This window comes from Euprymna scolopes, chromosome 4, assembly GCF_053919585.1.
Source record: "Euprymna scolopes isolate OS-2025 chromosome 4, ASM5391958v1, whole genome shotgun sequence".
Lineage (NCBI taxonomy): Eukaryota > Metazoa > Mollusca > Cephalopoda > Sepiida > Sepiolidae > Euprymna > Euprymna scolopes.
Window position 1 is genome coordinate 139,510,980 of NC_136485.1, and position 27,625 is coordinate 139,538,604.

The 27,625-nt window shown below is 33.7% G+C and overlaps 1 protein-coding gene across 2 annotated transcripts in view; it reads left to right on the forward strand.

Moving 5' to 3' along the window:
* Positions 1 to 27,625, forward strand: part of LOC145269482 (uncharacterized) — a 77,639-nt gene that overhangs the window by 7,482 nt on the left and 42,532 nt on the right. For both annotated transcript variants that reach the window (XM_080125207.1, XM_080125216.1), the window contains one exon: positions 11,040 to 11,133. In XM_080125207.1, coding sequence (XP_079981333.1) covers positions 11,071 to 11,133 — 63 coding nt within the window. In that variant the 5' untranslated portion in view covers positions 11,040 to 11,070. The remainder of the gene's footprint in view (positions 1 to 11,039; positions 11,134 to 27,625) is intronic.

The following is a 27,625-nucleotide window of genomic DNA, read 5'->3' on the forward strand; positions in this document are numbered from 1 at the left end:
CTGATAGTCATTTGTTTTCCTAGTTTTGCATATGACTTACAAAATATAATATATTTTCCCCAAACCTCTGGCCTTAATAAAGGTGAGACTAAACTTGCTGCAAATGATCTGAAATAATAGAAAGGGGAGATTTGATTCCAAATATTTCTCATATTTTATATGCCCCCTCTTTGGTTTTAATACATAAAGTAAATTTCACAGTGTATAAAGATTATTTCATGCTGGAGACATCCATAATCATACCCTATCTCCAAAAGAGGGGATATATAACATATGAGAAATATTTGGAATCAAGTCACCCCATTGCTGTTATTTCAGATCTTTTGAAACCATAGTAGCAGGTTTTAGTCTTCTCTCCATCATGGCCAGAGCTTTGGGGAAAACACACACACACGCACACACACACACACACACACACACACACACACACACATATATATATATATATATATATATATATATATATATATATATATATATATATATATATATATAAAATATATATGACGATTAAGCTACACTGAATATTCCGCGTTTGATCCACTCTAGGATTCTTCAGACTTAGGCGCATAAGCCTGAAGAATCCTAGAGTAGATGAAATGCGGAATATTCAGTATAGCTTAATCGCCATATATATTTTATAAATTACTAACTAGCTCTACCTACGTATTGAGCACTTTTGAAGTAAATACGTAAAGTTTACGCATAAATTTATACTTTCGTATATTAATTTTATGTGAGTAAATGAAGTAGTTATATATATATATATATATATATATATATATATATATATATATATATATATCATTCAACCACGGTAGTGGTCGAATATATGCTTAAGTCCGAAATTGAACGAATCGAGACACATTCAAACCCCCACCATTAATTCCGTTCGCAACCAAATTTCAAACAGGTTATATAGTTGGATAGAACACCTTATTAGCTACATTTTGAAAAAAGAATTTCGAAAATTGGTTCAGTAGAAAAAAAGTTACAACAAAATATGTGGGTTCACAAACAGGAGAGTAAGTACATAAGTGACTAACGCTTTTTTTATTTTGCATAACTTTTTTTTGGATATAAATATTTTTTACTGCGATTTTGCCAATATGACATGTTAGCGTAACGGTTAGAGTACCGGAGGTTGGTGGAAAGATTTTAAGTTCAATCCCGTGTATCGTTTTTTTTTTTTTATAATTAAAAAACCGAACTTTTTTTTAATAACTAATCTTTTTAACTCTCCTTATGATTTTATAGCGAAAATGGTGAATTTATCGATTAAAAATATTAGTGAATTCTCTGATATACATATTCTTTGAATGAACTCAAATTTTTCGTTATCACATTTGATGAAAAATGTAGTCATTACCCCTAACAGCCTTGCCTCCTGCGAAAGTTTCAATTTCTGTCCACTCAGAAAAAGGTCACCAAGTTGGCAATTCCTTTTATATGTAAAGAAGACCATTTTTGTTTTACGGCTACTGAATTCTAATTCATTTCGATTAGACCATTTATTAGGAATATTTAATGCCATTTTGGCAATGCGTCTGACCAATGATGCTTTTGAACCCGCGACAAGCACTGTGATGTCATCAGCATCAGCCTGGGCATAAATATTCCTATTTTTAAACTCCTTTAAAACAGGATTCAGCATACAGTTCCATAGTAAAGGTGATAAAATCCAACTTTGGGGGTTTCATTTAACTACTTCCCTTTTAACAGTTGCCCTCAGTAGTTCTACTTGAACTGTTCTGTGCCTCACCATATACTCAATCCATCGGATGAGTACTGGTGTCACATAGAGTTCTCGTAGCGACTTGAACATACTACTGACGGGTATGTTGTCAAAAGTTCCAACGATATCTAAAAAGACACCGAGTGCCATCTTCTTTTTTGTTAGTTTACGCTCTATACAGATCACGAATTCATGAACCGCAGTCTCGGTAGAGACCCTGGCTCGGAACTACTGTGATTGAATGATAAATATTGCATAAATGTGTGTTTGAGAGCTAATTTTTTTTTGACAATCATTAATGAATATTATAAACTTATATATTAATACAATAGCAATGCCTGGAAAAATCATGAATTATATAGAAAAATGCGCGCATGAAAAGTAATATTCTTAAGATTTTATTAAACCTGGAAAAGTAAAGAACAAGATATTCTAGTAAAGTAAAAAATAAGAATTTTTTAGACTTAAAATATTGCAGCTAAAAATAAAATTTGAATTGTATAATTTACATAAAAATTAATAATTTTATTATATCATAATTAGGATCATTTAATTCATTTTTATGTAAATTATAAAATTATTAATCCCATCTACTAACTAACTAACTAATGAATTAATTTTATTCAAACAATTTTCACTACATAAATATATGCAAATAATAGGGGGAAAATAAGTTCAATCCAGCGACTGACACCCTTTCTAACTCAACAATAAACAACATATGCAAATAATAAATAAAATATTTATCAATATTCAAATTTTATTTTTAGCTGCAATATTTTAAGTCTAAAAAATTCTTATTTTTTACTTTACTAGAATATCTTGTTCTTTACTTTTCCAGGTTTAATAAAATCTTAAGAATATTACTTTTCATGCGCACATTTTTCTATATAATATATATATATATATATATATATATATATATATATATATATATATATATATATATTATATATATATAATATATATATATATTATATATATATCTATATATATATATATTTCTGTAGAAATATGATTTTTTCAATTATATTTCACTTTTTATACATACAAATTCTTAATTTAAGAAGCTCAATGTAATTAAAGAGCATATAACAAATAAATAACAAAAGTCTATATTCAAAATTTCATGATGTTGACCATCTTACAATTCATTCCTTTAATTCCGGCGACAAAAATTCTATATTCCAAATTTCATGTTGACCATCTTACAATTTATGTCTGTCAAGAATTTTAAGTGTCAACGGAATTAAAGGAATAAATTGTAAGATGGTCAACATGAAATTTGGAATATAGACTTTTGTTATTTATTTGGTTTATATATATATATATATATATATATATATATATATATATATATATATATATGCTAGCAGTGTACCGGCGTTGCTCGGTGGAAGTATGTCTCCCACTCCACCTGTAAAAAAAAATAATAATTAAGTATGGTTGCTAGTTGGATCCACTGTCCGCCCATTATAATATCAGGCATTGGCACTCGTAGCCAAAATGAATGTACTGTGGAAATGTACGGACGCATTTGATATGTATTTATATATTGAAGTGTATATCTTCCAAGTCATAGCGTATTTAGTAATATGATTTTTGTCCCCCCCCCCATTTAATATGATTTCGTTCCAGAGGGGAATTTCTGCAATCATTTTATTATATAATAGTGAATAGATAGTAGAATATATATATATATATATATATATATATATATATATATAGAGAGAGAGAGAGAGAGAGAGAGAGAGAGAAGATATATATATATATATATATATATATATATATATATATATATATATATATATATATATATACATATTTATCGTTATTTCCATGGCATGTGCTCGTCTGAACTCCAATCTCTGGTCCCCCTTCGCCAATCTTTCATGAAAAACACCCGTCTAGCTGAATCCACTGTGAAAAATTTCCCCCACTCTATATCTGTGCCTAAATCAAAACGTGGATTCCATGAACAAAGCTTCTTTCTTAGAACTGCACGCCTGTGGAACTCTGTTCCGTCTGCCTGCTTCCCACCGGACTACAACTTGGATATCTTCAAGTCCAACGTTAGCAAATTCCTAATGAACCGCCCCCTTAAGTAAACACTTCATCAAATCTCCACACTAACGTAATGTACTTGCAATAACCCTTATCCCTGAGTGGCTTCCGGGCCTTGATAAGTGGTGATCACTGTGTAAAAAGAAATAAATATATATATATATATATATATATATATATATACATACATACATACATATATATATATATATATATATATATATATATATATATATATATATATATCACTGTCTGACTGACGTAAATGAACATTTAAAATTAAAATGTTTAAATTCGACGTTATTTCACGCGGTTAATGGTGACCGAATGGATTAAGTCTTCGCTAAACCGAGCCAGAGATGTCTTGTGATGCGGGGTTCGAATCGTTCGACTGGTATTAATCGTGGCACTCTGCACTGAAGATTCCCGAAAGGATGAAACACTAGTGTCTGTAGGTATTTAATAATTATTATAGTAAAAAAATAATAATATATACATATATATATATATATATATACAGTCATATCTTGCTACGATGTGCAGACCGTTTCAATCATATTAGATATCATCAGGCAAGAAAAATTAAGGTACAAAAACTGAAAAGGTTCAACAGCGTTTCAAATTTGGAGGAGAGAAAATTCGCTTATCGCCACTCATGGCGAATTTTCTCTCCTCAAAATTTGAAAAGGTGTTGAACCTTTTCAGTTTTTGTACCTTAAGTTTTCTTGCCTGATGATATCTAATATGATTGAAACGGTCTGCACATCGTAGCAAGATATGGCTGTATTTACATAAAAAACTTTTTTTTAAATATATACATAACTTGCTCTCTTATGATTGAGCCCTATCAACGGCCCTTGTTGAAATTCAATTATTTTCAATTTTTGGATATCTTCCCAACGAAAAACAATATATATATATATATATATATATATATATATATATATACTGGTAACCAAATTGAATACTAAAATGCTCATATCTTTGGTTCTATGGGACGAAACTACATGAAAATTGCAGGCTTTTTGAAGATTATAATACTATTCTATGGTTATAATTTTATGACAATTTGTAAAAAAAATTTTTTTCAAACCAATAAAATATGCCTAAATGTGCATAATTTCTCTATACAGGCCATCAATATATATATATATATATATATATATATATATATATATATATATATACATACATACATTTTTTACATAACACTAGCGGGCGGGAGGTCCTACTTTACCCGGTCGTAAAATACGCTTAAATATGATATTTTAATTTGGATTCCGTATATATTATTATAGAGTCGTACTTTCAAAAGTAAAAAAAAAGTATTTGGGTGTCATAAGCTAGAATAAAAACCGGAAACAAATCTGTACAATTCAAAGCTGGCGACGTTACCACTGTACCAACGTGACACGCATATGAACTGATTAAAAATAAACTAAGATGAATGTACAAAACGTATAACGATTTTTTTAACTTTGACCCTTTTTTAACCCCCTTAAAAACTATTTTAACAGGCTAAAGACCCATTAAAGGGCGGGCCATAAAAATCCAATCATTTGAGGCTCCTATCGCCGCTCTGCGACTTTTAGTTTCGGAAGAGATAGAGTTTGAAAATATGGAGACAGACAGACAGACAGACAGACATGGTGATTTTTATAATAGATTTACGTGCCGCTACACGTTCATGAGCATGTTTCGGTCAGACAGTTACAAGTAACAAGAGACCTTTTCAGGAGATATTGCTTATACAAAAAGTATATCTTGCCCTACTTCGGTATTGAGCACTCTTGTATTAACCTCATTTAGTTAGGGCACTTTTTAATAATTATATCGTTTGTTATTTACTTAGTGTAATGCAAAGTTCTTTGTAAATAAACAAATGGAGTAATTTAAAAGTGGCAATCAATGTTTATATAAAGAGTTGGAGATATGATTTATGAGCGCCGATCCCAAGGCTTACTGGTAAAACTGCTGACTTGTAACTTGAAGGTTATAGGTTCGAGTTCTGGCTTGGAATGGTGCTAATCTAGCAGCACTGAAGAGCTGTGATACAGTAAAACAATCTATCTATGAATCACACACATACACACACACACATATATATATATATATATATATATATATATATATATATATATATATATATATATATATATATATATATATATACTAATAGAAGTACCCGTCATTGACTAGGTTCAAAAAGAGCCTTCAAAAATGGACTCTGGTGTATGATAGTATGAAAGGTTTTTAAAAGTGGGTGTGCGTCTAATGAAATAACTTCAAATTTTCGAGTATCGAAACCAAAACTATCATGGAAAAAAGAATTTCAATTTTATTGTCGAATTAATAATAAAAAAAAATCAGTATTAGCTCTTTCCTCGCCAGTCAGAGGCACAAATTGTTTTCGACTGAGGTAATTCTTGCCTCTGACAATCTTCATTTATACATTTACATTTCATAAGTGTATTTCAGAAGTTTTATTACCACACAAGTCGAAAGGAATATAAAATCAACAGTAGGTTCTTTGATATGACAGGGGCGCGTTCGAAATGAATGTTTTTGTTTTGAGCACAACTGAAGTATGATACTTGATATTCTCAATTTAAACTTCAATTCAAGCCATTATCAAAATAAGCATAAGGTCCAGGCACATAAAATCGATAGTAGGTTCTTTGATATGACAGGGGCGCGTTCGACACGAATTTTTCTGTTTGGATCACAATTGAACGAATTGATATTAGACTTTTGCATTTTAAACTTTAATTCAAGCCGTTATATTCAAAAATAATTTTATAAAATAAACAGTTGGTTCTCTAAAGTTCAATGTAGATTACAATGTATTGTGGACTACGTCACTGCGTGGAGAGGCATGTGAAACTTCCTTCCGGTGCACCATAACGGGTCCCCAACTAGAGCCGGCAATCAATCGATTGGATTTTTAAAAAAATGGGCGATTATACCGATTTCGGTGATTTTATTTATTATTTATTATTTATTATTTATGAGAAAATAACAAATAAATAAAAAATACTCATATGTACATGCATGCGTTAAAAAGTTGAACTTAAAAAAAATTAAATCGAACTTGATTTGGCGTCATCTGCGTTCGTTCCAATAACGACCGACTAGAAAGGAAACAAAAATATAAAACCAAACATATCTTTTTTCAAACGTCATTCTTGACAATGGGATTATAATCTCGAAAATTCGGATTCCACGCTAACAACACCCTGTACACCCAGCATGTAATAAAGAAAATTACTGAACAAAAATTGTTCTTCAATATTTTCAAATACTTGTAAAAACGTACAAGCGACGGGGAAAAAAAGACATGGTATTGCCTTAAAAATAAATCCCTTTAACATTATGCGCACCGTTTCAAGAAAACTACATCCTCCTCACATTATAATTATTTACTTGTGAAACCGCTAGCTTCAGTGATTGCTGAGAATGCAGTTAGGAGATTCGGAGTTCCTATCACGTCGCGAAGACGAAGGGCAGAGGAATAGTTGGATGAAACGTCGTGAAACAGCAACTAAAAAAAAAGAGATGAGGGTAATAGCCCGCAATAAATAAATAAATAATACTCATCTCAATAAAGAATTCCAATTAATTAAATAATACATACCATTCGGTACAGACGCAACTATGGAAGATCAGATCTATATATCTATAAAAGTGAAAATGTCTGTCTGTCTGTCTGTGTGTCTGTGTACATTTCCCTGCCAAGTAACTCAGTCTAGAGACTCGAGATTTGACATAAGGTTATTGAGATTTGGGAAAATCTTCTTAATCGGTTTTCGGCCAGAAATTTGGCTGTCTAGGGGTCCAAGTTCAACGATTTTACCTTTGAAAACTCTATCAAACTCCTCCGCCAAATTTGTATCTAAACACTTGAAATTTTAGATGTAGGTTACTTGGACATGGATACAACTTTTTAATTTGATTTGAGCCCCAGAAAATAAATGTTAAAGGGTTAAAATTGAGGGTAAAACAAAATTAAAAATTGACCTCTGCGGTCTCTTCCAAATTACTCAGCCAATTTTTGGTCTAAACATTTGAAATTTTACATAAAGGGTATTCAAAGATAGGGAAAGCTTTTTAATTGGTTTGCGTCGAAAATCTGAGCTGCCAAGGGTCAAAGTTCGACAGATTTAACCTTTGCGGTGTCTAGTAAACTAATAAGCTAATTTGGAGCCTAAAAATTTAAAATTTGTACATAACGGATATTCAGACATGCGGCAAGCATTTTAATCAGTTTGGGGACGAAAACTTGGCTGCCAAACGTCAAAGTTTAAAGAGTTGACCTTTGCAGATTCTTCCGAATTTCTCCGCCAATTTTGGGTCTAAAGACTTGAAATTTTAGATGTAGGTAACTTGGACAGGGGTAAGACTTTTTATTTTGATTTGAGACTAAAATAATTAATGTTGAGAGGTCAAAATTGGGGTCCAAGTAATCAAAAAATTACCTCTGCGGTCTCCACAAAATTACTCATTTTTGGTCAAAATATTTGAAATCTTATATAAAGTGTATTTACACGTAGGGCAAGTTATGAACAATACATAGGACCCGAGCAAAGTCGGTTGAACTGCTAGTAATGAATAAAAGTGGATTTATAGGACCAAAAAATCCAACCTTGATCGCCCTTGGCGCAGTGGATAGATACGTTGAATCTCTACCGTTCCAGGTGAGCATTGTCTGAAGATAGCGGTTTCAATCCTACCCAAAGCCAGCCAGAGGCTTACTTGGCCAAAACGTGGTGAGAAGACAACTCTGGATGGCAATAATTGCTTAGAATGCAGGTGGGAGTTTCGGAGTTTCTATCCCGTCGCGGATACCACGTGATGAAGGCCAGAGGAATAGTTGACTGAATCGTCGTGAAACAACAACTAAAAAGCAAAAAGATGAGGATAACAGTCCGCAATAAATAAATGAATACATGTATGATGTATGGGCGACCTTATTTTAGATATCGTTGATAACGCAACAACAATTTATATGGAATACGTGTTAAATACTGGAGATTAGAGTTTCGCGTCAACCTATTGATACAGAAAATAAACACAAAACAAAACTTCCTTTATGCTGGGGCCAAAAAAAAATATTTTGTTTACTATTTCACATTCTGATATTTAATGTTAGTGATTACTGTCTTAACCACCTAAATATACGTCAAATATTGAACTTCATTAAAAAAAAAAACAAAAAAAAAACAATACGGTTACCCATCCCTCCATGACCTTGAAATGGGAGATAAATAACGCTTTCTGTAGCGGAAGCGGTCAATAATTCTACGTTAAATTTAAATAGAAATTTGAACACCCAAACTCAAGTGGAAGATGATGGACGATTTGTAAAAAAAAAAGACAAGGAAACAATGCCTGAACGAATAAGTCAGAATGTGTCCAGTTAAGAGTAGGATAGACAGTGGATGAGCATCGACTACCTCTCTCTCTTTCTCTTTCTCTTTCTCTGTCTCTGTCTCTCTCTCCCCTCTCTCTCTCTCTCTCTCTCTCTCTCTCTCTCTCTCTCTCTCTCTCTCTCTCTCTACATTTTAGGGCGTTGTTCCTAATTTATAAAATTGCATCTGTTTCATTTTTGCAAATAAATACATCAAAGTGTAATATGATTTTTGTCCGCAGTCGGTGGAGAAGGGAAGGGTTTCTAGACTGAGATCATTTTTTATTGTTGTCCCAATCTAGAGTTCGTATTTTTGCAGAGTCCGATAACTTAATATTAAAACCCACCCTTGTATTCGTGAGGGATATATCTAATATCTATGCTTGCCTTTGTATAGATTTTATTAAAAAAAAATTCTATATAAATTGTAATTACCTCTCATGTGCCTATAAATTAGCCGTATAAAGTTAACCACCTTCATTTTGGTTCTGGTCATATGTTTAAACTTTCTATTTGGTGTATAATTTCTGTGGTGATAAAGAGATTTTATTTTAATAAAAATTTGTCTCTGAAACGATCGTACACATATGGGTAGTTAATGTTGAATTCTCGGAGCCTAAATAAATTTTTCATAAATCATATTACCTCCATACGTTTTATATATACTTTTTTCTAGCACATTCATTTCTCCTATCATTGAGATTGATTTATATATCCGGTAGTTTGAACACTTGGTAACTATACCTATGTATAACTCTAAAAATTAAAGGTAAGCTGGCTGTTTATTTGCCAAAGTTGTTCTTCTCCGTGTTGTCCCCTATTTTATCTATATATATATATATATATATATATATATATATATATATATATATATATATATATATATATATATATATAAGCCTGAAAAATCCTAGAGTGGATGAAACGCGGAATATTCAGTGTAGCTTAATCGCCATATATATTTTATATATATATATATATATATATATATATATATATATATATACCAAATTAAAGGTATTCAAGTTGGTTGGTTGGTTGGTTGGTTGGTTGGTTGTTTTTGTTTTACGGCATATCAACCCTTTTTGGGTTATTTAATGCCGAATCCAAAGATTCGGAAGAAAAAATTTTTTTAATGGAATATATTTGTTGTTTTCAAGTCGGTTTCTATTTAACCCATAGTTGGGACCCTAACAGGTACTACCACTCCGGGTCAGAGTGGACCTGGGAGCAATGGTAATTAAAGGGTGGCTCCACACTCCCCAAAGCCCACAAGCTGGGGCCTCACCACTGGATATAGTTTAAGGTCATATCCAGGATCCCCATTGAGTGACTTTTACCCTCTGCAGGGGGGCACTCGGTGTATTCTAATGCCCCCACCGACGGGGCCAAAAGGTATTCAAGAGAGAAAACTCATGAATAACGAGGTTATTAAGAATGCTCAATAAAAAAAGAGCAAAATATAATATTTTTTTATTTATTTATACAAATATTTCATAGTCGCTACACTGAACATGCTAATGTTTTGCACAATTGGTTGGCAAGAACCAAAAGAGCTAATGTATCAATGAAGGTATCTGGTTCTCAAATGAGATGCCAACCAACTGGCCGAAACATTAGCATGTTCAGTATAACGACGATGTAATATTTGTCTGTATAAATAAAAAGATTATATTTGAAAAGGTAATTTGAGAATTCAAAAATTCTTACTTTGTAGAAATACATGACCACATACAAACATACGAACTCATGATAAGTATAATATGGAACATGCAATAATAATACATGTTTTATTTTTGTCATCTTTCTTTTCTCTTCTTTTCTTTTATATAGGTTTCACTACTGAACGTGATTCATTCATCAGATGAAAAAGAATGTCATAATTCATAATATGGAGTTTTTTGTAGAAACGTTTCCTCAATTTGACGTAAGTTATTAAGATAAATGCAAGCAAAAGTCAATTATTCTCCATTTACAGTTTACTGAATTGCGACACCATTCTTAATAAGCTTTAATTATAAAATCAATTAGAATGTAAGGGAGCTAACCCTATTCGTACTTCCGTTCCGTTTTCTGAGGAACTATCTATCCTTCATCAGCTCTTTAATGAGGCTTAAAATAATAAACGACAAACAGACATAACTTTATGAATTTTTTCATGAAACTGTTTTCTTTTGTTTTGTTTTGCTCTGTGATATGAAGTCTTTTGTCGACAATATTCTTCTGAATATGTGTGTGTGCGCGCACGCGCGTGCATGTGTGTGTGTTTGTGTGTATGTTTGGTAAGGAATTCCTAAATCTTATTGAAAAGCACTTCCCCCTTAACAAATCCCTTACACAAAATCTTCAATAAAAAATAACCTAAAACTGTCCCACAGCTGCTGCAAAACCTTAGAGATTATATAAAAACACATAATAAAAAAAATTATTAAATAGGAGCATTGAAAAAAATAATAACAAAATAAGAAAATTGACCAACATAGCAACAATAAAAATACAAGGGACAAAACATAACCATCAGAAATAGTAGTAACTCGAACTCAAATAGCAACGATCCTAATAGAAATAAAAATGCTGGCAATGAACAAAAGAGTCGCAACTGTAGAACTCGTACATTCTGTCTACTACAAAATAAATGCTCAACCAAAGCACACAACAATGTGTGCCAAAGAAACGCCGAATAATAAAAAATATTAAATGGGTATACCCTCCTTAGATTTAAAACCAGATATTACGACCACAAAACCACATTCAATAAGAAGAATGCCGAATAAAATCAGCACCAGTGAGCATCTACTGGGAGTTTTAAAAAAAGTGGATGTTCGCAGATATTCGAATGGAAATAGTACAAGCCAGTACGTGTAGGGATTTAAATAACCCGTGTATATTATGTTGAATGAGAAATTCGCTATCCTAAACTTTAAAGAACTCCAAAATCTATTTAACTGCAGAGGCAAAATAGCAAACAGTTGTATGCACAGAATAAAATTTACTTTAGGGTAACAATACATAAAATAAAATTAAAAATAAATATAAATTAAATAAAATAGATAATTGTTATGGAGACGCCCACTAATTAACATAGGCGGGTGAGTGAGATATATAAAAGTATCAATCACCAATACCGGGAGAGTTCTGCAACGACCGCCAAATAGGCAAGACACCTATGTTGCCTCCAGTAAGACATGCAAGACGCCACCTGCCGGAATATCTCCAACTGAAGCATATCTGAAGACATGTAAATATGTATATAACTTTTCTTCCTAATATATTATTGTATACCTTTACTTTCCGTGTTCTCGTTGATTATTTGTGCAGGCATAACAGTGGCGACGGGAATTCGAAAAAAGACTTACGCGGGATAAAATCCACTATTAAAACACAACAGCGGCGTCGAGAATTTAAAAAAAAACTTACGCAGGATAAAATCCACTATTAAACACAACAGTGGCCTCGAGAATTCGAAAAAAGACTTACGAGAAAGATTGAAAAAAAAACGTACTCGAAGAAAAAAAATCTACTGTTTGAACGCAACAGTAACATCGAGGATTTTGAAAAAGATTTACTCGAGAATTCACTGTTAGACACAGCCAGAGTATTCGAAAAATAGTTTACGCGGAAAGTTATCACGGTCGAAAAAAAAAGAAAAACAAACGAAAGTAACTACAAAAATTTGTTGAGCGAAGATTTACTCAAAACAAAAGAAAAACAAACGAAAGTAACTACAAAATTGTCGAACGAGTTATTCAAACACTGGATACTTGAAAGCAAAATACCAATAACCATTTCAAAGTGACTACGAAAGTCAAAGAAAAAAGAAAGTGTTTTCGCTAGCAAAATACCAATAACCATTTCAAAGTGACTACGAAAGTCAAAGAAAAAAAGGTGTTTTCGCTAGTACACCGTGAACTAAATTATGCAAATTGTCTTGAAGGAGAAAAGTGACCATTTCAAAGTGATTACGAAAGTCAAAGAAAAAAAAAAGGTGTTTTCGCTAGTACACCGTGAACTAATTTATGCAAATTGTCTTGAAGGAGAAAAGTGATTTTCTTTTCAGCTATACCAAGAAAGGATTTTTTCTTGTACATAATCAAAACTTAACGGATTAAGAGAAAAAAATAAAATAAATTTTTTTATCCCTCAATAGAAAAAGGGAAAAAGAAAGGGTCAACGCAAAAAAAATAATATATCGATAGAATTCGGTTGAAAAAAAAAGCGAACCTAAAAACGGTTGTTCGTAGTCATTGTAAAAAGTGAATTAGTAAAATAGACTGATTTTTCTATTTTTTGAAACAAAAATTAAAAAAAAACAAGATAGAGGAATTTGCTAAAATAATGACACAGTTCATGCAGAATCAGCAGATCCTACAAAAAGAACAGCAAACGATACACGCAGAAAGAGACGAAAGACAAAATGAACGACTCATAAAATGCCTAGAAAGACAGGAAGAAAGGTTCGCGCAGATGCAACTTGAACAGAAAGAACTATTAGAAAGATTAACAGCTAATTCCATGCAAGAAAGTAATACAACCTTCTCCAACACAACAATTGTTAACAGCATAGATGTGTTCACATACGTACCGTAGAGGATAAAACTTTTGATGCATACTTCAAGAGGCATGAAGATATTTTTGAAACAGACTGCGAAAACTGGCCAAATGAAAGAAAGTAAGTTTATTACTTCGAAAGCTTGGTACCAGTGAACATTGCAAATTTGTTGATTTCATGTTGCCAAGGAGAACGAATCAGTTAGATTTCGCTGAGACCGTAAAGCTTCTTAAGGAGTTATTCGGACCGAACATGTCTCTTTTCCACAAGAGATGGTCATGTATGAATCTTAAGAAAACTGATGAGCAGGACTACCTGACATACGCGTCAATAGTAAACAAACACTGCGACAACTTCAAATTATCGGAACTCACAGTGGATGATTTCAAATGCTTAATCTTTGCACAGAGTCTAGTGTCCACAAAAAATTCAGAGATCCGAAGACGTGTTCTCTCAAAATTAGAGACAGAACAAGGCCTGATATTGCAGAAATTAGCAGAAGATTGCCAAAGGGCAGTATCACTAAAAAAAGATTCCAGGGATATAGAAGAAGCAGGAGTGGCGTACATTATGAAGATTTAAAAAACCTGTCAGAAACTCAGGGCAAAGAAATTTTGAGACTAGGCAAAATTCAAAAAAATACTCAAATTATAAATACTCAAATTATAATAACTACAGAAAACGAAATTACGATAATAGTCAATATAATAACTACAGAAAACGAAATTACGATAATAATCAACGGAATTATAAAAAGACAGTATCAGGTAATAATTGCAGAAGATGTGATGAAAAACATTTGGAAAAGGATTGTCCTTACAAAAATATCAGGTGCTGCAATTGCGATAAAGTTGGACATAAGAGTGTTTGCTGCAGAACAAAAAATAGAGTACACCAAATGAGAACAAACGACAAAGGGAAAAATAATTTACGAAAATATGTATCAGTAAATATTTTCGATAAACAAGTGAAATTTCAGCTTGACTCTGGATCGGATTTGTCGTTAATAAACGCCAACACTTGGAAAAAGCTGGGTAAACAGAATCTTCAAAAGTCAAGTAAAGGTGCACGAACAGTGACAGGAGACGAAATAAAATTCGAAAGAGAGGTCATCCTGCCCATTAATTTAAATGGCACAACGAAGAAATTGAAAATCTTCGTAATTAAAGAAAGCGAGAATTTACTGTGAATTGACTGGATTGAAAAATTCAATCTTTGGGATAAACCAATGAACGCTTTTTGTAGGAAAATAACCAGTTGCACCATAAATTCAGAAAATATTAAAAATGATCTCAAAAAGAAATTCCTAGAAATATTTACTACTGGACTGGGAAGATGCAATAAATTTAAGGCTTCGTTCGAGCTAAAAAAAAAAAAAAAGGATGCAACAAGAAAAACAGAACGTACCGTCCGCCGGTTTAGAAAAAATAAATAGTGAGCTAGATAGACTCGAAAAAACAGGCATCTTATCGAAAATCGAAACTAGCGTCTGGGCAGCCCCTACGGTGTACGTAAAAAAAAATTGGATCAAATTCGAGTCTGTGCAGACTTTTTTACGGGCCTAAACGATAAATTAAAAGACCACCACTTCCCTTTACCAAGCCCTGAGGAGATATTTGCCAGACTAAATGGTGGCAAAATTTTTCAAAAATAGATTTGTCCGACGCCTATTTACAAATTCCGATGGAAGAAGAATGCTCAAAGATATTATGCATTTACACGCACAACGGGTTGTTCAAATACAACCATCTACCCTTCGGGATCAAAGTCGCGCCGGCGATTTTCCAACAAGCAATGGATACAATACTGAACGGAATAGATTGTACTTGTGCATACCTGGATGACATAATCATCAGGAGCGCGTCCATAAGTGAACACCAAGAGCATCTAAAATAAGTATTCACAAGAATAAACGAATACAGATTCAAGGTGAAAGAAAACAAATGCGAATTTTGTTTAGACGAAATCAAGGGCAAATAATAAATAAAGACGGTCGACGCCCAGACCCGGAAAGATCGATAGCAATTAAAAACGTGACGACTCTACAGGGCTTCTTGGGTCTCGCAAACTACTACCAAGTATTTATCAAAGGAATGCACGACCTAAGAGCTCTGCTTAACGAGTTATTTAAGAAAGAAACACCAAAAGAATGTGAAGACGCATTTGAGAAAATTAAAAAGACGCTGACGTCCGATCTATTTTTAACCTATTACGACCCAAAAGTAGAAATAAGTGTTGCGAGCGACGCGAGCTCGTATGGTATAGGAGCATGCATACAGCATATCCTGCCACATGGATCGAAGGAACCTATAGCTCACGTGTCAAGGACACTACTTCCGGCAGAAAAGGCTTACTCTCAAATAGAAAAAGAGGGGCTAAGCATCATTTTCGCGGTGACGAAATTCCACTGTTACCTGTACGGGAGACACTTTATACTGGAAACAGATCACAAGGCCCTAGTGACAATCTTCGGCTCAAAAAAGGGCTTGCCAGTATATACGGCAAATCGCCTACTCCGTTGGGGTATGATCTTGCTAAATTATGACTTTCAAATAAAACATCCGGATTCGAAAAAATAGGTCATGCGGATGGCCTGTCAAGGCTTATACCGAAAATGGAGGGAACCCTTGAAGAGTCAGTAATTGCAGCCATACGTTCCAATTATGAGGAAAAAAACATGGTGGCAAATATAATAAAAGAATTACCAGTCACGTCAACCGATATAAAAAGGGAGGTTGAAAATGACGATGTCATCACAGACATAAAGAGAAAAATAAGGGAAAATGATGAAAAAACGCAAAGCATATTTTCCGTATGCAATGATGTTTTGTCATATAGTGAAAGAGTTGTTATCCCGAAAACCTTGCAGAAAAAGATCTTACGTGATTTTCATACAGGACACCCGGGTATAAATAGGATGAATGCACTTATGCGGAGTTACGTTTACTGGCGTAACATGGATGTGGATATTGCACTAACCGTAAACAAGTGTAAAGGTTGTACGTTAGCCGCAAAGGCACCACCGATAGTCCATAAACCTTGTAAAAAACTGACCATCCATGGTCATGCATTCATATAGACTTTGCTGGACCGACCAAAGGACAATACTACCTAATCGTAGTAGATAGTTTTTTTCCAGATAGCCTGAAGTAAAGCGTTTCAAGAACCCGACAACAAATAACACAATAAGTTTTCTGCATGAAATATGTGCACGTTTTGGTGTGCCAGACATTATAGTCACAGATAACGGAACACAATTTACATCAAATGATTTCAAGGACTTTTGTGACACTTTTCAGGTAAAACATACAACTACACCACCGTTCCATTCTTGATCAAATGGATTAGCGAAAAGGTTCGTAGACACGATAAAACGTGCACTTAGAAAATCAATAGGGACCCCCAAGGATAAAGCATTACAATTCCTGCAAATATACAGGATAACTAAGAACCCAAATACACAGTTGAAATTATCGCCAGCAGAATTAATGCTTGCTAGAAAAATAAAATCACCATTTGATAAATTAATATCAAAGCAAGCAATCGTCCATCAAACTACGCACACATCATGTAAAAGGTTTAAACCTGGTGATCGTGTATATTTTAAATGTATCAAAAATAATATTTCATATTGGAAGTTTGGTACGGTAGATAAACGTATCGGCGACTTGGTCTACATATTAAAAGGTCCAAAAGGGATACACAAATAAATGCATCAAAATCAATTGAGAAAACGTCATGTAAAAGACAATGAACATGACAAACCTGATGAAAAGGAAGATCCAATTGATATACTATACGAAGCGTTTGATATCGAACCACCACAAACCATGCCGAACCGAGAAGATCGGGAAGGAAAAGAACGTTTACAAAACCAATTATAATGAACTCCAAGAGGAATACCGAAAGGTTAATCACCATAGCAAGAGACACTGTAAAAATGAACAAGATAGAGAACAGAGGGGCAAGGAATAAGACAAGAAAAGAAAAATGAGAAAAAAAAACAGTACACGGACGATTCATAAGGATGAAAAAAGATGAAACTCACGAAAACACTTGGACATGGCTGCAAAAAGGACATCTAAACAGATAAACTGAATCACTAATAACAACCACACAAGATAACATGATCAGAACCAACCATATCAAAGCAAAGATCGAAAAGACACAAGAAAGCAGCAAATGCAAACTGTGAGCAAAAAGACGAAACGATAAACCACATAATAAATGCAGCAAACTAGGCCAAAAAAGGACACAAAATAGACATGACCAGGTGGAAGAAGCAGTATACTGGGAAACAACTGAATCTTGAACACCAAGACAAATGGTACAAGTACAAACCGGTAGCAGTACTTGGAAGCGAAAACTATAAAATTCTGTGGAACATGAACATTCAAACAGATAAACCCATTCAAGCAAGACGACTAGATGTCATAATAGTTAGCAAGAAGGAAAATATCCTATTAGATCATAAATTTTGCCGCTCTAGCAGTTCACAGGGTGAATGTCTAAGAGATGAAGAAGGAGAGCAAATACATGGAAATAGCCAGAGAGCTGAAAAGAATATGGAAGATGAAAAAAGTTTGAATAGCACCAATAATTGTAGGATCACTAGGAACAATCCCGATAAACTTTGAAACAAGAATGGGAGAAATTAGAATCGGGGTATGGATGAGAAAGTATAACAAACAGCAATAACGAAAACAGTTGAAATATTAAGAGAAACCCTTAAATGTGAAGATGAGCTAAAAATGCTAACCAAAAACTGCAACGGAAGTAAAAAAAAAAAAAAAAAAAAGATAGAGAAACACCACATGGAACCAAGAAAACTGAAACTGTATAATCCTAAATTAACTCCTCTCCACTCCCCCCAAAAAATAAAATAAAATTTTTAGTGCTGGCATCAACTGTCATCACACCAAATAGTCGTGAATAGTTAAAGAGAACGAAAGGATGAGAAGAAAAAGCACTAACCAGACCTCCACTGGATGAGTGCAAAGAAGACTAGAACCTTGAAGAGGCTTGTTGCTACCAAATTTTCAGTTCCGTCGCCAGCAAGAAATCAATGGTAAACAAGTGTTGCTATAATGCAAATTCATTTGTGAAGGTTATCAGAGCAAGTGGAGAGTGTTGGCTATTTCGGGAGACATAATGTCACCCAGACTCCATAGAACGCCACAAATTGTTGTTAGTGAGCAATCTCTGATGATGACCTGTGTGAGAACTAGTAAATAACAATAAAATAAGTAATAAATAGAAAAGTAAACTAATATAACACCTAAAATATAAACAAAACATATAAGCAAACGTATTTAAGCACATCCAGGCCACTTTTTAATACATAAAGGCTCATACCGCTTCTTTTAAAAAAAAAAATAAAAAAAAACTACCATTTACTGCTAAAAACAGGAGCAGGAATAACAAATAATCTGATTGATTAACTAGCAAACTTAATACCACACAAACACACACATATGCACATACAGATATATATATATATATATATATATATATATATATATATATATAGAGAGAGAGAGAGAGAGAGAGAGAGAGAGAGAGAGTCTTTTTATTATACAAACATTATTGATTACATATGTGCATACATGTTTCAGTGGAATCCTAATTAAAACTCCTCGGCCTAACATTTACAGGAAAGATAAACTGGAATAGATACATTGAGAACATTGCCAAGGCTGCTGCAAAGAAGGTGGGCTCTCTCTACCATGCTAGAAAACTACTTATGCCTGAAAGTATCTTGTACCTCTATAAGGCCACCATTCGCCCATGTATGGAGTACTGTTGTTACATTTGGGCTGGTGCATCTACTACTTGTCTCTCACACCTGGACAGGGTTCAAAAGAGAATCGGCAACCTGATAGGTCCTGAATTGTCATCTAGGCTTCAACCTCTGTCCCATCGACGAAATGTTGCATTCCTCTGCCTGTTCTACAAGTACTTTAATGGTGAATTCTCTGACGAACTACAAGCACTTGTACACCCTCGACGTGAATACCTCCGACAAACCCGACAAGCAGCCAAACCCCACACCTTCACAGTAGAGATCCGTAGGTGTAAGAAAGCCTTCTACTCCAATAGTTTTTTCCCCCAGAACTTTTAGACTTTGGAACTCCCTTCCAGGATTCTGCTTTCCTAACTGTACTGACATACAGAAGTTCAAGTGTAATGTGAACAAACATCTTGCTGCTCATCTCCCTTCATGATATCCCTGCAACTTATGTTTCTGATAGTAGCCCCCTACTTCAAAGTGGCACTGTGCCTTGTTTGGGGTTAAAAATTGAATTAAAAAACAAAAGACCACCTCATCAGATAAAAAAAGGAGCAATATTGAAAAGAGAGTCAAGATTACATTCGATATTCGGGTATGGTTTCTGCTTTGGAACAAAGTGGGAGTGAGGTGTATAATATGTGGGCATAGTTATTAATAAATTTGAATTGAGATTCCACTGAAACATGTATGCACATATGTAACCAATAGTGTTTGTATAATAAAGAAAATGTATACCAGCTCTGTTCTTTCATTGAGCACTATTTAATAACCACACGGGTTTCATTGGACTTACCACTAGCAAACCAATCTATACAACCATTGTATATATATATATATATATATATATATATATATATATATATATATATATATATATATATATATATAAAGTTTAATGGTTACTGTTAAATTCCGTAAATGAATGGTTTCTGCTTTGGAACAAAGTGGGGTGTATAAGATGTGAATGTGAGCAGTAGGGATTTTGGAGGGAGGTGTGGTGAAGAAAGGGTGGGGGTGGGCTACGGAGAGGGGGGAAGTACGATCTCATGTTCTCAATCTGTAGCAGTAGGGGTATTGGTATTATTTTAACTTGACGGTTAATTAATAGCCTAAGTTTTTGCTTTGATCTGAAGTAATATTACGCCCTCATCGTTGTTAACTTCCTTGTCTTTTGTTTTTATGGTTGTTTTGTTTTTCTTTTCTGGTGGCGCGTACATTATTTGTCTATTTTATTATTAAGTTATATCTATTTATTTATTCATTTTATTCCACGCTTTTTTTATCTGTTCATTTGCTTCTTGTTTTCAGATTATTTATTTATTTATTCATTCATTTATTTATAAGATACATGCCCATATGTTTAAATTAACAGCCACTGAATAGATATACAAGCCTATTTATGATTTAAATAAAGGTCGAATACTGAGAGTTATATTTTCCACTCTGCCTGGGTGTCTGAAGTAATTACAGTGGCAAAAGGTTTCAAATCTATATATAAACTTAATTTTTATGGGTATCATTCCTTCATTTGGGTTGTTTATCTTTTCCTTCATACTAGAGTATAAATTTATTTTATAGGTTTATATACTTCGTTATGGAGATAGGTTTCCAGGCCAGATACGTGCAAACGGATACATAATAGCATATATTCGTTTATATTGTTGGAGTATTCCATTCTCAAAGTCCTCTAGTTAAAGTACTTAGTTATAGTTTGGGATTAATTGTGTGGTTGGTTTCCTTATGCAACGTTGCTTTACGATAATACTCCCCATAGGTATATATCAACATTCCAATTACAAGCGTGCAAGACTCATAGTTTATTTTAATCAATCGTTTTTGGATATTTACTTATTAAGTATGCAAAGTGCACTCACCTTTATCTATTTGGGTGCATATTGTGTTTCTGCTCATTTAGCTTAGTACTAAACGGTATCGTTTGAGATGATGCTGAGGAGTAACGAGAGATGGTTACTTTCTTAATTTACCTTCGTTATTTATGCCTATTCTTCAGAGGTTTTCGGTGGGTGTAGTTATTAATAAATTTGAATTGGGATTCCACTGAAACATGTATGCACATATGTAACCAATAGTGTTTGTATAATAAATAGACTGTATACCAGCTCTGTCCTTCATTGAGCACTATTGAATAACCACACGGGTTTCATTGGACTTACCACTAGCAAACCAATCTATACAACCAGTGTATGTATATATATATATATATATATATATATATATATATATATATATATATATGTATATATATATATATATATATAATGGGTTAAGAAATTCCAACGAAAGAAAGATGTATATTTAAATAAGGGAGTAGTCACCAACAATGTGTATTTTTTAACATTATTTTATTATTCCGTGTCTTGGTTTTTCATTGAGAATTATGTTTGGATCATTGTAATAATGTTTTTAAGGCATTGAAATCGTTTTTACGCGCGTTTCAGACGTTCTGTGATGCGTCCTCGTCAGAAATTATTTTCAAATGTGTTGGAGATGTAAAAATGGCAATTTTCGTAGTTAATTTGAAGTTTTTCCAAGGGGTGGAGGCTTGTAATTGTTTATTATTCATTGGCATGCTCAATTTTTATTGCTCTTTTATTGGGCTTGTGAGGGAGATCGTTGACCTGGCTGTAGTCGCTATCTCTTTTTCCTAATGTTTTTTTCTTTTCCTTTAGAGTGGGGTAGGGTGTGTGTGTGTGTGTGTGTGTGTGTGTGTGTGTGTGTGTGTGTGTGTGTGTGTGTGTGTGTGTGTGTGTGTGTGTGTGTGCGTGCGTGTGTGTGTTTGCTTTTATTGGTTTGGGAATGTGTATATTGTTTTATAGTATTTTGGGGTTATTTGCTTCCATAGACCAACTAAGAACCCCAAAAGAACACAACAAACAACAAATTTTAGCATACGTCTCTACACACAACACAAACAACCAAGAACTATTCACACAGATAACAAAAAACCTTATCCTCCTCAATCAGAACGACAAACTAAACAACACACTTAAAACAACAAAAATAATAAAAAGCAAACGCCAACCCAAAAACTTCAAAACACATCCTAACTTCCTCAAAACTCGTCCCACATACTACAAAAGGAGTTACAAAATGCAACAAACCGCGATGTGGAGTATGTGACATAATAATAGAAGGTAACACATACACATTCAAAAACCAGCACAAATATCTAGTATTATTATATATTCTTCATTAACTATGCGACGTAAAAAAAAATTAAAAAATTGGATTTCCCTGATGAAGAATTTGCTATAATTCGAAATATTGAATTTGTTTTGATAAATAAATGTATTTATTTATTAAAAAAAAATTCCTGCACTAGTTTTGGTCTTAAAACGTTTAAAGTTTGAATTTTGTATTCTATATATCGACAGTGCTTAAAACAGTGAATTCCTGTATTATATGATCCACGCGTCGACAACGTTCATATTGTATTGAAGTATCAAACCTCAACGACATCTTAAGACGTTTCAGTCATTATCACCGCTATGCGACATAAATAAAAAAAAAAAGAAAACTGGATTTTCCTGGTAAAGAATTTGTTATAATTTGAAATACTGAATTTGTTTTAATAAATATATTTATTTTAAAAAATGTCGGCACTAGTTTTGATAAAGTTTGAATTTTTTTATTATATATATATATATATATATATATATATATATATATATATATATATATATATTTATAAAGTAATAGGGTTCGTGTATTTCTGTCTGTGTGCACAGCTCTCCATCATCAACGAAATATAAAGGAGGTAAGAGGGTAGATCTCTCCTGGTAGAGAAACATTAGAACCCATTTTAGGATGTTTCTGTTATAGGAGACATAAGAATCTATGCCTAATTTCTTTATATACTATTCTACAAACCACCCCCATATCGAATGACTTATGCTCATTTGCATATCACATTATATTAAATCTCTTTAACTAATTACCTCGACCTTATTACATATTGGAAATATTCTAATCATTTCAACTGTACTATTTACAAAATCTATTTAACATTTAATTATTTAATATATTTTCATTTAATTTTATATTCGATTTATTTCACTTTACGTATATTATCAAAACAATTCATTGGCGAGGAAAGCTTTATGTTTTGGGATTGTATTGAAAATGTAATGGAAATTTCAATTTCGTTCCGTTTTAATCTTTTATATTTTACTTGCCAATATAATTGAAAGAATACAATTCAACTATCGTAATTTTATATAAATAAACAAAAACAAATATTTTAAAATAAAACTTTATTAAAAAAGAAATAATTTTATTTTTAAATTAAAAAAATCAATTTAGTAAAATGATTGTATTAAACACCCCCAGCCTTGTCAGCAAACCTGTAAACCTATAAAAGTTAACATTTCGAATGTAAACAGTGATTTTTCGATTTTGTTAGCGCTTGCCGCAATTAAAGACAGTTAAAACGGAACTAACTTTATTTCCATTCTATTTTTTAAACAACCCCCAAAACATAACGCTCTCTTCCAGTTATAGCCATTTTTTTTTAAATTAAATAAAACAGGTCAAAATAAACAGATAAGCGCATTTTCTTTTACATTTTTCTTACAACCATTGTCATTTAACCAACTGCAGGATACCGTTACTTTTGTGGGGTTGTTTGAAAATGGCACGGAGATTATAATTTCGTTCCAATTTAATCTTTCTGGTCGAGCCTATTTCGAAAGCCTGTCTTATCATAGATTTTAACTACAAATAATTTATTACATTTTGATTATTACTATCTTAAGACTTATATTTATTAAGCTTATATTTATTTCATTTTTCTATTTATATATTGAATTAGTTATTTCCAGTCTTATTTAAACTTAGTGCTTTCTTTAAACCGGATGAACCTTTTATAAAAATATGAGTTTAACGTAAAGAACACGAACAAGGTTTTATTCAACTGAATTTCTTCCAGTTTACTAACAAAATATATAAATTTAAAAGAGATATAAATAATAAAATAAAAAGGTTATGTAATTTAAAAGAAATACACGTACTCACAAAAGCAGAACTTTTTTTACACATTTTTTTCTTTAAAACCATAACAATGAGACTAACAATTACCTAGATCTTAGTATTATTTGTTTTAATAGAACTGTTTTAATTGTACTGTTTACTTAGTTAACCTAAGTTGGTATTACATTTATTTTACATTTACTTTTTTTTTTTAATTATTACTTTTAGACTGTGACGTTTACACCCGGAAGTAATGAGTCACACGTAGGTCGCTTTTATTCATTCCTTTTGGTCAAGATCAAAGTGTAGTATCTGTTCTTCAGATGCTGCACTTCATTTTCTTGTTCTCTTTCGGTGGAGGAGAAATCCTTCACGACTGAGACAATTTTTATTTTTGTACCTTTTCTCCACCTTAAAAAACGACTCTGTCCCGTGGGGAGGCATAGTAAATAGGTACAATATAATTGTTTATAATTGTACTATTCAGAAATATTATTTATAGTTCGTCCATTTCAGTTAGTATACATTTCCTTTACGCTTAATTAATTTACAATCATTAATATCGTTAAACAATTCCGTTTAAAATCGAAATTATGCCACCCAAACGAAGTAGAAACGAAAGTGAGGAAGAAATGATGGAAAGATTGGAAGCTAATAGACTAAGAGTTGCTGCAATTCGCTCCAATGAAAACAATTCAGATAGAGAAAGACGTCTAGAACTTAACAGGATACGTCAAAGAGAAAGGAGAGCAAGACTGTCAGATTTGGAAAGAGAAACCCAACGTGAAGCTGACAGAACTAGACATGCTGTAAGGCGGTTAAATTCATCACAAGATGAAATTCAAGAAAGGCAAAGATATGCACTGGAAAGAGAAGCAATATTACGATCGAATGAATTATATGAGGTAAGTAGACGTACACAAGGTCAGTTGAGAGTGGCTCAACGACATCAGAATGAATCGGAAACCCAACGAAGCTTTCGCCTATACCAAGGGCAACAACGAGAGGCTGCATGGAGAGAGAGTATGACTTTGCCCCAGCAATTGACAGAAAACGAGGCAGCTAGACAACGAATGACTGCTTTGAGACACCATGAAATAGAACACTGCAATAGAAAAGGATTGCTCTACAACAAAAATGACTCTCTCACTACAGCTGATATAGGAAAAATGGACAAAGTATGTCAACATTGCTCAGCTGTAAAATTTAAAGGAGAACCCCCTGGTTGTTGTTGTTCTTCTGGCAAAGTTGTGCTTGATAGCTTTCCACCACTGCCTCAGTTGCTTCAAGATTTGCTCTCCGGCAATGGTCCCATCTCTAAAGATTTTCTGCAAAATCTACGCAGTTATAACAATTGTTTTGCAATGACATCATTTGGTCACAAAATTGCGGCAGTACATGGGTGGAATCCTTCTTTTAGAATTCGAGGCCAGGTTTGCCACCAGATTGGGAGTCTTTTACCACCTGAAGATGAAACAGCAAAGTTTATTCAAGTCTACTTCTTGGGTAGTCTGGAAGAGGAACTACATAATCGGGGACGTGACAGTAGACTCAATAGAGACATTCTCCAAAGTCTGACTGAATTTTTACATGAGAACAACAGCTTCATTTGTCAGCTGAAAACAACAAAGGAGAGGATTGAAGAAGAACACTTGGTAGAACATAAAGTTGTCATAAGGGAAGACCGAAGGCCGCAAGAAGAGCATCCACGGCGATTCAATGCTCCAACAACAACGTATGAGATTGGAATATTAATGGAGAATGAACCAACAGCTAACCGGGATATTGTCTTGCGTTTTAGAAATGATACATTAAAATGGATCTCCGAACTACATCCCCTCTACGACACTTTAATGTACCCGTTAATGTACCCCTATGGTTCTCCATCTTACAACATCTACATGAAGGCATCCAATGGGCGAAAAGTTACCCAACAGCAATTTTATTCGTACCATTTAATGACTCGGCCTGGAAACTATTTTCTCTGGTACCGAAGGCTATTTCAACAATGGCTGGTGGATGTGTACTGCAAGATTGAAACAGAACGTTTACAGTTCCTGAGGCGTGAGCAACAGACCCTGAGAGCTGACAATTATAGCAACTTGAGAGATTCAATTCTTAGGGAGGATGGGAATCCAGAACAGTTTGATCAACGAGTTGTTCTTCCGGCAACTTATACAGGAGGCCCTCGATACATGTTTGAGTGTCAAAGTGATGCCATGGCATATGTTCGGCGAATGGGCCGAGCCGACCTCTTCATCACGTTCACAACAAATCCAAAGTGGACAGAAATTACAGAAAATTGTCTTCAAGGGCAAGACCCTCAGGATCGTCCAGATATTGTTGCCAGGGTTTTCAGGCAGAAGCTAAAAAAGTTACTTGAATTTATTAAAAAGGGAGGATTTGGCAGGTTGAGGGCTTTCCTGTACAGTATTGAATATCAAAAAAGAGGACTGCCGCATGCACACATCCTCACCTGGCAGGCCCCAGAGGACAAACTTCTACCAGAAAAAATGGATCTCTGCATATCTGCAGAGATCCCTGACAAAGAGGAAGATCCTGATCTTCATGCTAAAGTGATGGCACATATGGTGCATGGACCTTGTGGACCATTTAATCCAAATTGTCCATGTACGATTGACAACAAATGTTCCAAAAAATACCCAAAAGAATTTCTTCAGTGTACCGAGCAAGGCCAAGACTCTTACCCCAAGTACAGGCGAAGAAAACCAGAAGATAGAGGCCAGACTGGTACAATAAGGATGAAGAGAAATGGTCGGTATGTTAATCAAGAAATAACAAACCAGTGGATTGTTCCGTACAACAAGGTCCTCCTTCAGCAGTTCAACGCTCACATTAACGTAGAAATTTGCAGCTCGATCCAAAGCATCAAATATGTCCTCAAATACGTGAATAAAGGATGTGATCAAGCAGTGTTTGAACTACAATGAACTGATGGAGCAGCTAACCAACAAGGCCAAGTACAAAGTCACATTGTGGATGAGATCCAGCAGTTCCAGAATGCAAGGTATGTCAGCAGTTCAGAGGCGGCCTGGAGGATATTGGAACATCCCATCCATGAACATTTCC